Source organism: Ursus maritimus, unplaced genomic scaffold, assembly GCF_017311325.1.
Source record: "Ursus maritimus isolate PB19 unplaced genomic scaffold, ASM1731132v1 scaffold_18, whole genome shotgun sequence".
In the NCBI taxonomy this organism is placed as follows: Eukaryota; Metazoa; Chordata; class Mammalia; order Carnivora; family Ursidae; genus Ursus; species Ursus maritimus.
The window spans coordinates 50,644,264-50,660,158 of record NW_024424230.1 but is presented as its reverse complement, the minus strand read 5'-3'; the positions used below and the strand labels follow the sequence as shown (position 1 = coordinate 50,660,158).

At 38.7% G+C, this 15,895-nt stretch overlaps 1 protein-coding gene across 1 annotated transcript in view; it reads right to left on the bottom strand.

Moving 5' to 3' along the window:
• SMCHD1 (structural maintenance of chromosomes flexible hinge domain containing 1) overlaps positions 1-15,895 on the bottom strand; it is a 160,941-nt gene that overhangs the window by 129,379 nt on the left and 15,667 nt on the right. The window contains exons 5-6 of the mRNA XM_040632687.1: positions 14,276-14,358; positions 13,501-13,631 (exon numbers count right to left, since the gene is read on the bottom strand). Of these exons, the coding sequence (XP_040488621.1) occupies positions 13,501-13,631; positions 14,276-14,358 (214 nt within the window). The remainder of the gene's footprint in view (positions 1-13,500; positions 13,632-14,275; positions 14,359-15,895) is intronic.

Genomic DNA, 15,895 nt, shown 5'->3' with positions numbered 1-15,895 from the left:
AGCTAGCTACCAGAAAGTGATATAGCCCCAGATCACAAAATTGGAACCTTTAGAAATCTGCTCCAGTGAGAGACGTCCCTGCCTGAAAGGTGCTCAGGTGGTGAAGTGGGGCAGAATCCTAGGTGGGACAGTGTGGTCTCAAGATCCCTGGGGTCACAGAAAGAATGGGTGCGTGAGCCGGCAGTTTCCAAGCACTGGAGGAGGGAAACTGGTTTCATTCAGCGAGGCTGGAAGGGGGCTCTCAGCTCGGTTTGCCATAAACCGCAAACTGCAGCATGATCCAGCAACAGCCCTCCACGCAGGCAGGCCCTGCAAAGGGCAAAAATGTGGTGACACTCCTGCTTCCCCTGGAGAGGATCGGTGCCAGTGGGCAATGCACACAAAAGGGAGGACCGCTCATCCCTGAGGGTTTACTGAAGGGGGGGGTGGCCAGAAACCTTCAGCTCTGGGGCTGGAGATAGAGCATGGCCATTTTTGTTTTCATCCTCTCAAGAGGCGCGGAAAGCCTTCAGGGAACCAAAGACACATAGAGCAACCAGAAACAGCTTACACTGAGCCCAGCCCCCTGGCAAGGGGCAGTACAACTCCACCCTAGCAAAGACACCTGAGAATCAGCCCAACAGGCCCCTCCTATAGAAGACCAACTGGAGCAACAGGTGAACACCAAGATTTCGTAGCACACAGGCCTGCAAAACTCCAGTGCTAGGAGAAAATAGTATACAGAATTCGAGGTTTTTTCTCATGATTCATTTATCTTTCAGTACAAAATTTTTTTCTTTTTTTCCTGTTCAACAGGTTTCTTATTTAATCAGCTGTTTTTAAGTCTTTTTTTAACTTTCGTTTTTTACTTTTACATTTTATAGGTATATGCTTCATTTTTTGGCTTCCTTTCACTGTATTTAATTTTATTTTTGTATATATATGTAAATTTTGCTTTCTTTAAAATTTTGGGATTTAGTGTCTCCTAACAGACCAAATACACCCAAGGACAAAGTGGATTACCCTGTTGTGTCCACTTGGGGGATCATATTCTCTCTTCCCCACCCTCCTTTTTTTTCTTTTCCTTTTCTTTTTTGGTTTCTGACCTCTTCAGATTTGTCTAGTATGTATTTTGTTTGGGTCATGGTTGACATTTTTTATCTTGTTCTCTTGTTCATCTATTCTTTGGGCAAAATGACTAAAAGGAAGCATTCACAACAAAAGAAAGAACCAGAGGTAACACTCTTTGGCACAGATCTAATGGATATGAATATAAGTAAAATGTCAAAGCTGGAATTCAGGAAAATGATTACAGAGTTACCAGCGGGCCTTGAAAAAAGCATAAAGACACTAGAGAATCTCTCAGTGCAGAAATAAAATATAATCAGGCTGAAATTAAAAATTCTTTAACTGAGATGCAATCTAAAATGGATGCTCTAACAGCTAGGGTAAATCAGGCAGAAGAGAAAGTAAGTGACAGAGAAGACAAGCTGATGGAAGGGAAGGAAGCTTTAGAAAAGAGAGAAACAACAAATGGACCTTCGAGAAATCAGTGATATCATAAAGCAAAACAATATTAGAATTACTGGGGTCCCCGAAGAGGAAGAAGAAAGGGGGAGCAGAAGGTACATTATAGCAAATCATAGCTAGGAACTTCCCTAATTAGGGAAAGGAAACAGGCATTCAAGTCCAAGAAGTAGAGAAGACCCCTGTTTGAAATCAATAAAAACAGATCAACAACCCAATATATAATAGTGAAGCTTGCAAATTTCAAAAATAAGGAGAAAATCCTGAAAGCAGCCCTGAACAAGAGGTCCTTAACCTACAAGGGTAGAAACATAGGCTGGCAACAGACCTATCCACAAAGACACGGCAGGCCAGAAAGGGCTGACATGATATATTCAGGATACTAAATGAGAAAAACATGCAGCCATGAATACTTTATCCACCAAGGCTGTCATTCAGAATGGAAGGAGAGATAAAGAGCTTACAGGAAAAACAAATTAAAAGACTTTGTGACCACTAAACAAGCCCTGCAGGAAATATTAAAGGGGATCCTGTAAACAAAGAGCATGCCCAAAAGTGACACAGACCAGAAAGAAACAGAGACAATCTGCAGAAACAGGGACTTTACAGGTAATACAATGGTACTAAATTCTTATCTTTCAATAGTTACTCTGAATGTAAATGGGATAAATGCTCCAATCAAAGGAACCAAGGTATCAGATTGGATAAAAAAGTAAGACCCATCCATATGCTATCTACAAGAGACTCATTTTAGACCTCCAGATTGAAAGTGAGGGGATGGAGAACCATTTATCATGCTAAAGGACATCAAAAGAAAGCTGGGTAACAATCCTCATATTAGAAAAATTAGATTTTAAACCAAAGACTGTAGCAAGGGATAAAGAGGGACACTGTATCATACTTAAAGGGTCTATCCAACAAGAGGATCCAACAAATATAAATATTTATGCTAAATTGGGGGCAGCCAATTATATAAACCAATTAATAACCAAATTAAAGAAACATTGATAATAATACAATAATAGCAGGGGACTTCGACACCCCACTCACAGCAATGGACAGATCATCTAAGCAGATCAATAAGGAGACAAGAGCTTTAAATGACACACTGGGCCAGATGGATTTCACAGATATATACAGAACATTCTATCCTAAAGCAACAGAATAAACATTCTTCTCGAGTGTACATGGAATATTTTCCAGAATGGATAACATACTGGGTCACAAATCAGGTCTCAAACAATACTAAAAGACTGGGATTATTCCCTGCATATTTTCAGACCACAATGCTTTGAAACTTGAAATCATTTACAAGAGGATATTTGGAAGGAACTCAAACACGTGGAGGTTAAAGAGCACCCTACTAAAGAATGAATGGGTCCACCAGGAAATTAAAGAATTTTAAAAAATTCATGGAAACAAATGAAAATGAAAACTATTTAAAACCTTTGAAATACAACAAAGCTGGTCCTAAGAGGGAACCACACTACAATACAAGCCTTTCTCAAAAAATTAGAAAAGTCTCAAATACACAAGCTAAACTACACCTAAAGGAGCAGGAGAAACAACAGCAAATAAAGCCTAAACAAGCAGGACAAGAGAAAAAATAAAGTAAGAGCAGAAATCAATGAAATAGAAACCAAAAGAACATTAGAACAGATCCAAAAAACTAGAAGCTGGTTTTTTGAAAGAATTAATTAAGATCGATAAACCCTAAGACTTATCAAAAAGAAAAGAAAAGGACCCAAATTAATAAAATCATGAATGAAAAAGAAGAAATCATGACCAACACCAAGGAAATACAATTTTAAGACCATATTATGAGCAACTATATGCAAATAAATTAGGGAATCTGGAAGAAATGGATGTATCGCTGGAAACTTATAAACTACCAAAACTAAAACAGGAATAGAAAACCTGAACAGACCCATAAACATAAAGGAAACTGAAAAAGTAATCAAAAATCTCCCAAAAAACAAGAAAGAGTCCAGGGCCAGATGGCTTCCCAGGGGAATTCTACCAAACATTAAAAAAAATCTAATACCAATTCTTCTGAAGCTGTTTCAAAAAATGAAATGGAAAGAAAACTTCCAAGAAACTCTTTTTGTGAGGCCAGTAGCAAAACCAGACAAGGACCACATGAAAAAGAATTACAGACCAATATCCCTGATGAACATGGATGCAAAAATTCTCAACAAGATACTAGCCAACAGGATCCAACAAGACATTAAAAGGATTATTCACCACGATCAAGTGGGATTTATTCCGGGCTGCAAGGTTGATTACATCAGCAAATCAATCAACATGATAGATCACATTAATAAAAGAAAGGACAAGAACAGTATGATCCCCTTAACCGATGCAGAAAAACCATTTGACAAAATACAGCATCCTTTCTTGTTTAAAACTCTCCACAGTATAGGGATAGAGGGAACATACCTCCATATCATAAAAGCCATCTATGAAAAGCCCACAGGGAATATCATTCTCAATGGGGAAAAACTGAGAGCTTTTCCCTTAAGGTCAGGAACACGACAGGGATGCCCACTCTCACCACTGTTGTTCAACATAGTACCAGAAGTCCTAGCCTCAGCAATCAGACAAAAAGAAATAAGTGGCATTCAAACTGGCAAGGAAGTAGTCAATCTCTCACTCTTCGCAGATGACACGATACTTTATGTGGAAAACCCAAAAGACTCCATCGCAAAATTGCTAAAACTCATACAAGAATTTAGCAACATGGCAGTATATAAAATCAATGCACAGAAATCAGTTACATTTCTATCCACTAACAAAGAGATCGAAGAAAGAGAAATTAAGGAACTGATCCCATTTATAATTGCACCAAAAGCCATAAAGTACCTAGGAATAAACCTAACCAAAAGGGTAAAGGATCTGTACTCTAAAAACTACAGAACACACAGGGGTGCCTGGGTGGCTCAGTCAGTTAAGTGTCTGCCTTCTGCTCAGGTCATGATCTCCGGGTTCTGGGATCTAGTCCCCCATCTGGCTCCCTGCTCAGTGGGGAGCCTGCTTCTCCCTCTCCCTCTACCCTGCTTGTGCTCTCTCTCTTGCTCTATCTCAAATAAATAAAATCTTTAAAAATAAAAATAATTCAAAAAAAACCTATAGAACACTTAGGAAAGAAATTGAGGAAGACACAAAGAAATGGAAAAACATTTGATGCTCGTGGACTGGAAGAAAAAATATTGTTAAAACATCTATGCTACCCAAAGCAATCTATATATTTAATGCAATCCCTATCAAAATACCATTGACATTTTTCACAGAACTAGAACAAATAATCCTAAAATTTGCATGGAATCAGAAAAGACCCCAAATAGCGAAAGAACGTTGAAAAAGAAAACCAAAGCTGATGGCATCACAATGCTGGACTTCAAGCTATATTACAAAGCTGTAGCATTAAGACAGTATGGTACTGGCACAAAAACAGACACACAGATCAATGGAACAGAATAGAGAACCCAGAAATGGACCCACAACTGTATGGTCAACTAATCTTTGACAAAGCAGGAAAGAATACGCAACGGAAAAAGGACAGACTCTCTTCAATAAATGGTGCTGGGAAAATTGGACAGCAACATGCAGAAACATGAAACTTGACCATTTTTCTATACCATACACAAAGATAAACTCAAAATGGATTAAAGACCTAAATGTGAGACAGGAATTAATCAAAATCCTAGAGGAGAACACAGGCAGCAACCTCTCTGTCCTCAGCCACAGCAACGTCTTGCTAGACACATCTCCAAAGGCAAGGGAAACAAAAGCAAAAACGAACTTTTGGGGGGCGCCTGGGTGGCGCAGTCGTTAAGCGCCTGCCTTCGGCTCAGGGCGTGATCCCGGCGTTCTGGGATCGAGCCCCACATCAGGCTCCTCCTCTGGAAGCCTGCTTCTTCCTCTCCCACTCCCCCTGCTTGTGTTCCCTCTCTCACTGGCTGTCTGTCTCTGTCAAATAAATAAATAAAATCTTTAAAAAAAACAAAAACGAACTTTTGGGACTTCATCAAGATAAAAAGCTTCTGCACAGTAAAAGAAACAGTCAACAAAACTAAAGGCAACCTACAGAATGGGAAAAGATAATTACAAATGACATATCAGATAAAGGGCTAGTATAGACCTATAAAGAATTTATTGAACTCAACACTCAAAAAACAAAAAATCCAGTCATGAAATGGGCAGAAGACATTAACAGACATTTCTCCAAAGAAGACATACACATGGCCAACAGACACATGAAAAAATGCTTCACATCACTTGGCGTCAGGGAAATACAAATCAAAACAACAATGAGAGGGACGCCTAGGTGGCTCAGTCGGTTAAGCTCAGGTCGTGATCCCAGGGTCCTGGGATCGAGTTCTGCATCGGGCTCCTTGCTCAGCAGGGAGACTGCTTCTCCGTCTGCATGCTGTTCTCCCTGCTTGTGCTTGCTCTCTCTCTGACAAATAAATAAAATCTTAAAAAGAAAAAAATAAAACCCACAATGAGATACTATCTCACACCAGCCAGAATGGCTAAAATTAACAAGACAGGAAACAACACATGTTGGCAAGGATGCAGAGAAAGGGGAACCCTCTTACACTATTGGTGGGAATGCAAGCTGGTGCAGCCACTCTGGAACAGCATAGAGGTTCCTCAAGCAGTTAAAAATAGAGCTATCCTACGACCCAGCAATTGCACTACTAGGGCTTTGGGGTTTTTTTAAAGATTTTATTTATTTATGTGACAGAGAGAGAGAAAGCCAGCAAGAGAGGGAACACAAGTAGGGGGAGTGGGAGAGGAAGAAGCAGGCTCCCAGAGGAGCAGGGAGCCTGTGCAAGGCTACCGATCCCAGGACCCTGGGATCACGCCCTGGGCCGAAGGCAGACACTTAACGACTGAGTCACCCAGGCACTCCAACCCCAAAGATACAAATGTAGTGATCTGAAGGGGCACCTGCACCGCAATGTTCATAGCAGCAATGTCCACAATAGCCAAACTGTGGAAAGAGCTGAGATGTCCACTGACAAATAAAGATGTGATATACACACACACACAAAATGCAATATTACTCAGCCATCAGAAAGGAAGACTACTTACCATTCACATCAATGTGGATGGAACTGGAGGTTATTAGGCTGAGCAAAATAAGTCAATCAGAGAAAGACAATTCTCATATGGTTTCACTCATATGTGGAATGTAAAAAACAGTGCAGAGGATCATAGGAGGAGGGAGGGAAAACTGAAAGGGAAGTTATCAGAGAGACTCTTAACTATAGGAAACTGAGGGTTGTTGGAGGGGAGGGGGGTAGAGGGATAGGGTAATTGCATGATGGGCATTAAGGAGTACACGTGATGTGATGAGCACTGGGTATTATATGCAATTGATAAATTACTGAACACTAAACCTGAAACTAATGATGTACTATATGTTGGCTAATTGAATTTTAATAAATAATAAAAAATAAAATAAAAGCTCCAACATATTTATGAAAATAGAAAAGATCACACTCATATATAGGACTATAAACACGCTCAAGAAAGCATTCAGAAGGCCCTAATCTCTCATTTCTGGCTGACTTTGAGGTTCTGTGCAAGCAAGAAGTAAAGACTAAGGCGGAGTTGTAAACTTCCTGCCAGAGCATTAAAAACATGCTCCAATATGCAAACAGAATCCCTTGACAAAAGCTGGGAAGACTTAATGGCTCCAGACATTTAGGGAACCTGACCACTAAGCTACACAGAGATTTCAGTGGCAACACAAGATAAAGAATACAGATGCTACAGGAGTGCCTGGACGGCTCAGTTGGTTAAGCATCTGCCTTCAACTCAAGTCACGATCTCAGAGTCCTGAGACTGAGACCCACATCAGGCTCCCTGCTAATGGGGAGTCTGCTTCTCCCTCTCCCGCTGCCCCTCCCCTCCATGATGTTTTCTCTCTCACTGAAATAAATTTAAAATCTTAAAGAAAGAAAGAAGGGGGGGTAATCAGAAGGGGGAATGAAGCATGACAGACTATGGACTATGAGAAACAAACTGAGAGCTTCAGAGGGTAGGGGGGTGGGGGAATGGGATAGGCCGGTGATGGGTAGTAAGGAGGGCACGTATTGCATGGTGCACTGGGTGTTATACGCAACTAATGAATCATTGAACTTTACATCAAATACCAGGGATGTACTGTATGGTGACTAACATATATAATAAAAAAAATATTATTATTAAAAAATAAAATAAAATCTTAAAAAAAAATACAGATGTTAAAGAATTAGTTTAGAGAGTAAGTACACTAACAACAACAAAAAACAGAAGAAACAAACAACAAGCCCTGAGGAGAGGGATGAATCTGATTCCCAGAGCTGCTACACTATATTAAACTGTCTCATTCTCAGCAAAAAAAAATCCGAGCCATGACAAAAATATTAAAGTACAGCCCATATACAGGAAAAACAGCAGTTAAGTATAAATTGTCTTAGAGAAGCCCAGACACTAGACTTACTAGACAAAAATTTAAACCAGGTATTTTATAATGCATTCAATGAACAGAAATCATGAAGTAAACAATGAAGTATGAGAACAGTGTTTCACCAAATACAGCACAAGAGACAGAATTTTTTTTTTTTAAAAGAACCAAATGAGGGGCGCCTGGGTGGCTCAGTCGTTAAGCGTCTGCCTTCGGCTCAGGGCGTGGTCCCGGGGTCCTGGGATCGAGCCCCACATCAGGCTCCTCCGCTATGAGCCTGTTTCTTCCTCTCCCACTCCCCCTGCTTGTGTTCCCTCTCTCGCTGGCTGTCTCTCTGTCAAATAAATAAGTAAAATCTTTAAAAAAAAAAAAAAGAACCAAATGAGAGTTCTGCATTTAAAGAAATGAGAACTGAAAAGAAAAATTCAGTTAAGTGGCTCATGAGTAGATCTGATTTGGCAGAAGAATTAGTGAACTTAAAAAAGCAGGTCAATCGAAAGTACTCAGTCTGAGGAACAAAAAGAATGAAGAAAAACGAACAGAACCTCAGAGACCTAAAGGACACCATCAAGCATATCAATATATGTATAATAGGAGTCACAGAAGGAAAGAAGATAAAGATTGTTTGAAGAAATAACGGCCAAAAACTTCCCCAAATGTGATGAAAAACATTAATCTACAAATCCAAAAAGTTCATCCACCACCAAGTAGAATGAACTCAAAAAGACGCAAACCTTGACACATCAGTATCAAACTATTAAAAGCCAGACAAAAAGAATCCTGGAAGCAGACAGAGAGATGAGTCACACACAAGTGATACTCAGTAAGATTAACAGGTGATTCTTCATCAGAAACCATGGAACCAAAGGCAGTAGGCTAACCTATTCAAAGTGTTAAAAAGGAAGAAAACCTATCAACCTTCAAAAACGAAGGAGATAAGGTTAAGATATTTCCAGATAAAGAAAAACTGAAGGAATCTGTTGCTAGTAGATCTGCCCAAAATAGTTACTAAAGACCGTCCTTTTTACAATTCTTCTGATTTAAAAGTGCATAAAGCAGTAACTATAAAACGATGCTGATGCAGTTACAATGCCATTTATATAAAATTAATAACATGAAGGAGTGGGAGGGGAATGAAACCATACAGGAGCAAAGTTTTTGTATATTATTTACAGTAAATTGATATTAATCCAAACTGGATTGTAAGAGGTTAATTTTAATCCCTAGAAAAACAACTAAAAATAGACTAACAACTATTTAAAGTGTATCAGTGACTAGTGAGGGAGAGGGTGAGGGGACACAGAAATGACTTCAATGGCTAAAGGTTTCTCCTGGAGTGATGAAAATGTTCTGGAATCAGTGGTGATGGCTGCACAACTCTGTGACTATATTCAAAGCTACTGAACTGTACAAATTAATAAGGTGAATTTTATGGTATATGAATTGTATGTCCATAAAAAATAAATAAAGTCAAAGAAGATAAGCTTATGATAGACGTGAGCACTTCACTGTTGGTCAATTTCACCTTAAAACAACAGCGGCAGCAGCAGCAGCAGCAAAGACAGATACCGGTATCTATGCTTTAAGCATTAGGAGAAAGTTTACAGATATCTGTACTTTATTTTGGGAAAAAAACAAAACAAAAAAAACCTGAACTGAAGATGAGTAGGGTAGATACGTGGGAAAGCAATGGTCAATGGTAGAAAGTAGGTATGAGTATCTGGGTATTCACTGTAGAATTTCAACTTTCTGTAAGTTCAAAAATGTTCATAAAATGTTGAGGAAAAGAATAGTGCTGAGGAAACACTCAGATCCAGGTTGTGGGCCTTTCTGCAAGTAGCCTGAACTCCACAAAAAAACAGTATCATTAGGGGCGCCTGGGTGGCACAGCGGTTAAGCGTCTGCCTTCGGCTCAGGGCGTGATCCCGGCGTTATGGGATCGAGCCCCACATCAGGCTCCTCCACTATGAGCCTGCTTCTTCCTTTCCCACTCCCCCTGCTTGTGTTCTCTCTCTCACTGGCTGTCTCTATCTCTGTCGAATAAATAAATAAAATCTTAAAAAAAAAAAAAACAGTATCATTAAAGACGCAAATGTGACAAATTATTGTAGAATAAAGGCATCCAGAGAGACATGACAAAGGGGGAAAAACCTGAATGCGGACATTATATATTTTGAATCAATGATAAATTTATTGGGTGTGACAGTAGTATTATGGTTATGAGAATGTCCTTGTGAAGGAGATTACACGCTACTGTATTTAGTAGTGAAATGTCATAAAGAACGTAACTTACTTTCAAATGATTTAGGAAGTGAATGTGTACATGCATATAGATAGAAGATAACAAATGTGACAAAACGTTAACAACTAATAAATCTAGGTGAAGGATACATGCTTGCTAATATTGTTCTTTCAACTTGTTTGCTTTAATTTTTTCAAAATAAAAAGGGTGGGAGGAAGGGTAGTACCAAGTTGAGAGTTATAAAGAATACTGGCAAATTAGAATTTTCACCTCATCTCCCTCCATTCTCCCCCTCATATAACATAACACGCTTGTCTCCTTCCACCGTCCCAAATAAAAGAAGCTGATCATAATTTCAGTGCCTGTCTTTGCTGGTGTTCTACTTGGAGTACTCTTCCCCCGGATCTTCGTTTGGCTGTTTTCTTCTAATCATTCAAGCCTCAACTTAAATGCAATCTCAAAGAGACCCTCATCTACCTCTTAAGAGATGCCCATCAGGCTCTAACATATTACCTGATATTTTTCTTAACAGCAATAATCTATACCTGGAATGCTTATAAATTTTTTGTGTGTTTACTTGTTTTTCTCTCTACAACATAACAGACCAAGAGGGTCAGCTGTTTTATACTTTTATACTGTCCTCCTTTTCTTCCATAGCTTGTATCCTATAACATCCACTCTCGTATCCAGTAAAAACTTAACTGGAAACGGTAAAGCAACTGACAATATTTTCTATAGGAGTAGAAGCTAAGGGAGAGAGGGGGAGCATCTGAAGTTAACAGAAATCACTGCAGGGAGATCGGTAGGAGAAGGAAGGGAATAATGAAGGGGGTGGTAAACAGAAGGGGGAATGAACCACGAGAGACTATGGACTCTGGAAACTGAGGGTTTTAGAGGGGAGGGGATGGGGGGATGGGCTAGCCCGGTGATGGGTAGTAAGGAGGGCATGTATTGCATGGAACACTGGGTATTATACGCAAACAATGAATCATGGAACACTACATCAAAAACTAATGATGTACTGTATGGTGACTAACATATCATAATAAAAAAAATGAAGTTAACAGAAATCAGAGTGGGTGGGTCAAGGGACTGATACTAGACTCAAAGACAGTATGAGTACGTGATAGCTACAACAGCTGATGGTTTACTAAAATAATACCTAAAAACCCAGGACAAAAGCCAGCAACAGGTACCTTTTTATCAAAAATGAAACAAAATTTCCCCAACATTTAAGTTTAAAAGTTTATGTTGTGCTAAGACCTAGAGAAAAATCAGAGTCCACGTTCCATGAATTCAGTTAAAATTTACTCTAACATCATAGATGGTACTTCCTTCTCTTCCATTTGATTTAAATAACATTTTTCTAACCTTTTTGCCAATCTACCACCTGATATTTCTATTGCATGCTAAATTCTATCCTTAGGCTATAAAAGACTGTGGTCTTTGCCTTCTCTATGGATATTTTGTAAATCCTTGAAATGGCATGTACTCATGAATATAACGATGAAGAATGGTTATAGAAAAATCTGAGGCTAAGAATAAGAAAGTAGCAACTAAAATGATAGTTTATATAGCTTATATTTACTGACTGCTTACTATAGGCCAGGCTCTGTCCTATGGATTTTACACCATGTACTAACAAATTTGGTTCTCACAAAACCTTCTGAGGTATTATCCACATTTTGCAGATATGTAAACTGAAACTTAGAGAAGTAAAATACCTTCACCAATGTCATACAACTATTAAGGCTAGATTCAAACGAGGCCAAATGATTTCAGAGCTCTTCTTCATTATATTGCCTCTCAACATGACACTGTAAGTCTACAAATTTGATAAAAATTCTGTGGGAATTTTCTGTGCTAACTATATTAGTTTTTAAGATTGTTAAGATTGATCCTTAAATTTGGGTGATTCTCCTTGACATAACAAAGAGCAAAACAGGATGTGAACGAATATTACTTAGTAAGAATACCAACAGATCCTTCCCAAGTATGTTACCCAAAGTACACAACATAGCTAAAAATAGCAAAAGACGTGTGGGTCATAACTCTTACTAGAATCAGTTATTATCCCAAAGACCTAAATCTTTATATCCCTGACAACTTCTAGTATATTTTGTTCCCCTATGGCATTCTCATTCAGGGTATTTTCTACAAGCATATTCTCATACAAAAGTCCTGACTAGACTCTATTCCCCAACAGCTATGAATATTTTATAAAGCAGGGCCCTGAAGGGCGTCTGGGTGTCTCAGTCACTTGAGTGCCTGACTCTTGATTTCGGCTCAGGTCACAGTTTCAGGGTTATGGGATTGAGCCCTGTGTCAGGCTCTGCACTCAGTGTGGAGTCGGCTTGTCCCTCTCCCTCTGTTCCTCCCCTCCACGCTCTCTCTCAAATAAATAAAATCTTTTATTTTTATTTAAGATTTTTATTTATTTCTTTATTTCAGAGAGAGACAGGGCACAACCAGGGGAGGGGCAGAGGGCGAGGGAGAAGGAGACTCCCTGCTGAGCAGGGAGCCTGATGCAAGGCTCAATCCCAGGACCCCGAGATCATGACCCAAGCCAAAGGCAGATGCTTAACCAACTGAGCCACCCAGGGCCCCTAAAATAAATAAAATCTTTAAAAAAAAAAAAGAAAAGAAAAGAAAAAGCAGAGCCCTGAAAGCAGAGCAACAATGAGCTCAACAGAACAAGTGTGGTTCATTAGACGCTTTGCAAGTGGCATCAGGTAATTGCTAAAGCTTAGTTTAAAACCATCCTCCTGGGGCACCTGGGTGGCTTGGTTAAACATCTACCTTTGGCTTGGGTCATGATCTCGGGGTCCCGGAATTGAGCCCCACATTGGGCTCCCTGCTCAGCAAAGAGTCTGCTTCTCCCTCTGCCCCTCGCCCCACTCGTGCTCTCTCTCTCTCTCAAATAAATAAAATCTTTAAAAAAAATTAGTAATTAAAACCATCCTACTGGTCGAGAGGCCACAAAGCTCTCATCCAACTTTAGTAAGGAAAGGGGGAAGATTCCAAAGTATTTAAGACATAACTCCTACATATTTTAGAAAATACAAAAAGGATTCTTCAGTGGAAGGGCATAATATTATGTAGTTTTGACTATTTCTAAGTATTGATAATAAACATTTTATTATATAAAAAATCTAAGTATATATGCTGATAACATATACACTGGTAATATCAAAAGCTCCAATGTACCACACATAACTGAAGAAATATTAGAGTTTTTATCCTTATTAAAATTCCCAGCTACCCATCAAGAAAGTGAATAAGGTTTTCTAACCTTTCAAAGTCACCTTGTCTTGTAAATTTTGACAACCTATACACGGCCCAGTTGTTAAGCTGTTTAGAGGTCATTCCTCTTCCATTATCTATCACTGCAACGGCAGGTTTTCCTTGTGTTTCATCAAAAAGCTATGAAATAAGTTCAAAAAGACAGGAAAAGTCAAATCAATATCAAAAATATAAAAAGTTAAATATTAAAGAATTAAATGGGTTCACTCATACACTGCTGGTGGAAGTGTAAATGTATTACAACTTACTAAAAGGTACATCACCTGTATAAATCAAAGGCCTTAGAATTCATGTCCTTTAATCCCTTTAATCCAGAAATTCCATTTCTCAGAAGTTAGCTTAAGGAACTAATTACAGACATGTAAAGACCTATAAGGATGTTCATGCCAGCATGGTTTACAATGGCAAAAATATAGAAAAAATTCTAAATCTTCAATAATAATAGACTACATAATTTATAATATAGTCAATAAATGAAACTGTAACAATGGAACATTATACTGCAGAATATTCATGATATGGCAAATGTCTACAATGTACTGTCAAGAGAAAGCAGATGATCACAAAAAAACAATGTACACTATGATCACACATACATGTATACATATATACACAGAATAAAGGGCACATAAAAATGTAACAATGAAGAGACATCAGATAATTATTTCTACTTTTAGTTTTCTTTATTTTCTAATTTTTCCAATGGACTTGTAGTACTTTTATAAAAAGAAAAATTAAATTTCTTTATAGTATAATTTTCTTACCAATTTGATCTGTATTCCTCTAACACCAGTGTTTCTAGAAGTAGCAGACAATGAATTGTCAATTAATTCTGCAAGAGCAAATGCTGAAAGAGAATGAGAAGACATTACTGCTTAACTTTTCCCTCCCAAATACTTCATTTAAAAGTTCAAAATAGAAGAAACTCTGAAGTACCTTAAGCCATCACTTTTATTTTCCAAAGAGCTAGAATTAAAGTATTATCATGATCCTAATGATATAATACATAATAAAGGCATCATCACCAATCACCACCAGCATTAAAAAGCAGTCATCAACCAGTACTTGTAAGGCACTATACGGCATGAGTCAGCCAGCCATGACTCCTGGCTTCAAGGAGTTTATAATCTAAAGACAGACATACAGACATAGGAGACAAACAGAAGACCATAACCATAAAATCAAATACTAGTTCGTGGTATGTAATACATAATGCACAAGTCAAAAGTAAACACATTTAGAGACGGGGAGGGGTGGGGGTTGCAAATACAAAGCAACTATGAAAGTGTCTATTAAGAACTAATTTAGATATAGAAATCTTATGATTAACGGCAACTTATCAAATGGCAGAACATGTCTGTCTGACAAAGAACTGCTAATTATTTCCTACTACACAACCAACTTGATATTCAACGTATCACTGGCTCAGTATTATTAACCAATATTCTCCTTTCTTCAAGGTCACTACTCAAACTTCCCACTTTTATTTCCTTAATTAAAAAGGGGAACACAGCAAATTTATGTCTCTTACTGCCACTGAAGTGCAACCCAACTAACACTGTAATTAATCCAGAGCAGCACCCCAGCAAGCATTCCACACTCCGAACACTTACGGGATGGCTATGTTTATACACTAGAAAGAAGTTACCACAAATCAGATATAAGGATCTGGCCAATGGTATTAAGTCTAGAAAATAGAGAAGGAAATGGAGGCAAAAAAGAGGTAAGAGAAATTTAGAGGGAAGAAATTATTAGAATCTGGTATCTGCTTAGATAAAAAATTACAAAGGAAGGGGGGAAGGGAGGGGAGAGAGAAGGAGAGTGAGGAAGGAAGGAAGGAAGGAACCCAAGACGGTTTTGAGTCTTTGACCAAATAGGATAAATCGTCATATTTCTCATGAAGCAAAAATTGAGAGGGGAAGAAAGAAAACACTCTGTTTTAGATGTGAAGCCCTACTACTCTATCAAAGCTCAATGAGTAGAAGAGGTGTTCCAAAGGGGCGAGAACAGATACCAGGCTTCAGAGAATAAAAACAGCCAGAGATAAGGTTTTCTGCTTCATTGACAGATTAGTTAAGTCTTGGATCAGCTCATTAAGAGAAAAGTATTTAAAGAAGAACAGCATGACTTGAAAAGATATCCACCATATGGTCAAGAATAACCAAAAGCAGGGGCGTCTGGACGGCTCAGTCGTTAAGCGTCTGCCTTCAGCTCAGGGCGTGACCCCACCATTCTGGGATCGAGCCCCGCATCGGGCTCCCTGCTCTGCTGGGAGCCTGCTTCTTCCTCTCCCACTCCCCTTGCTTGTGTTCCCTCTATCACTGGCTGTCTCTCTATCAAATAAATAAATAAATAAAAATCTAAAAAAAAAAAAAAAAAAAAAA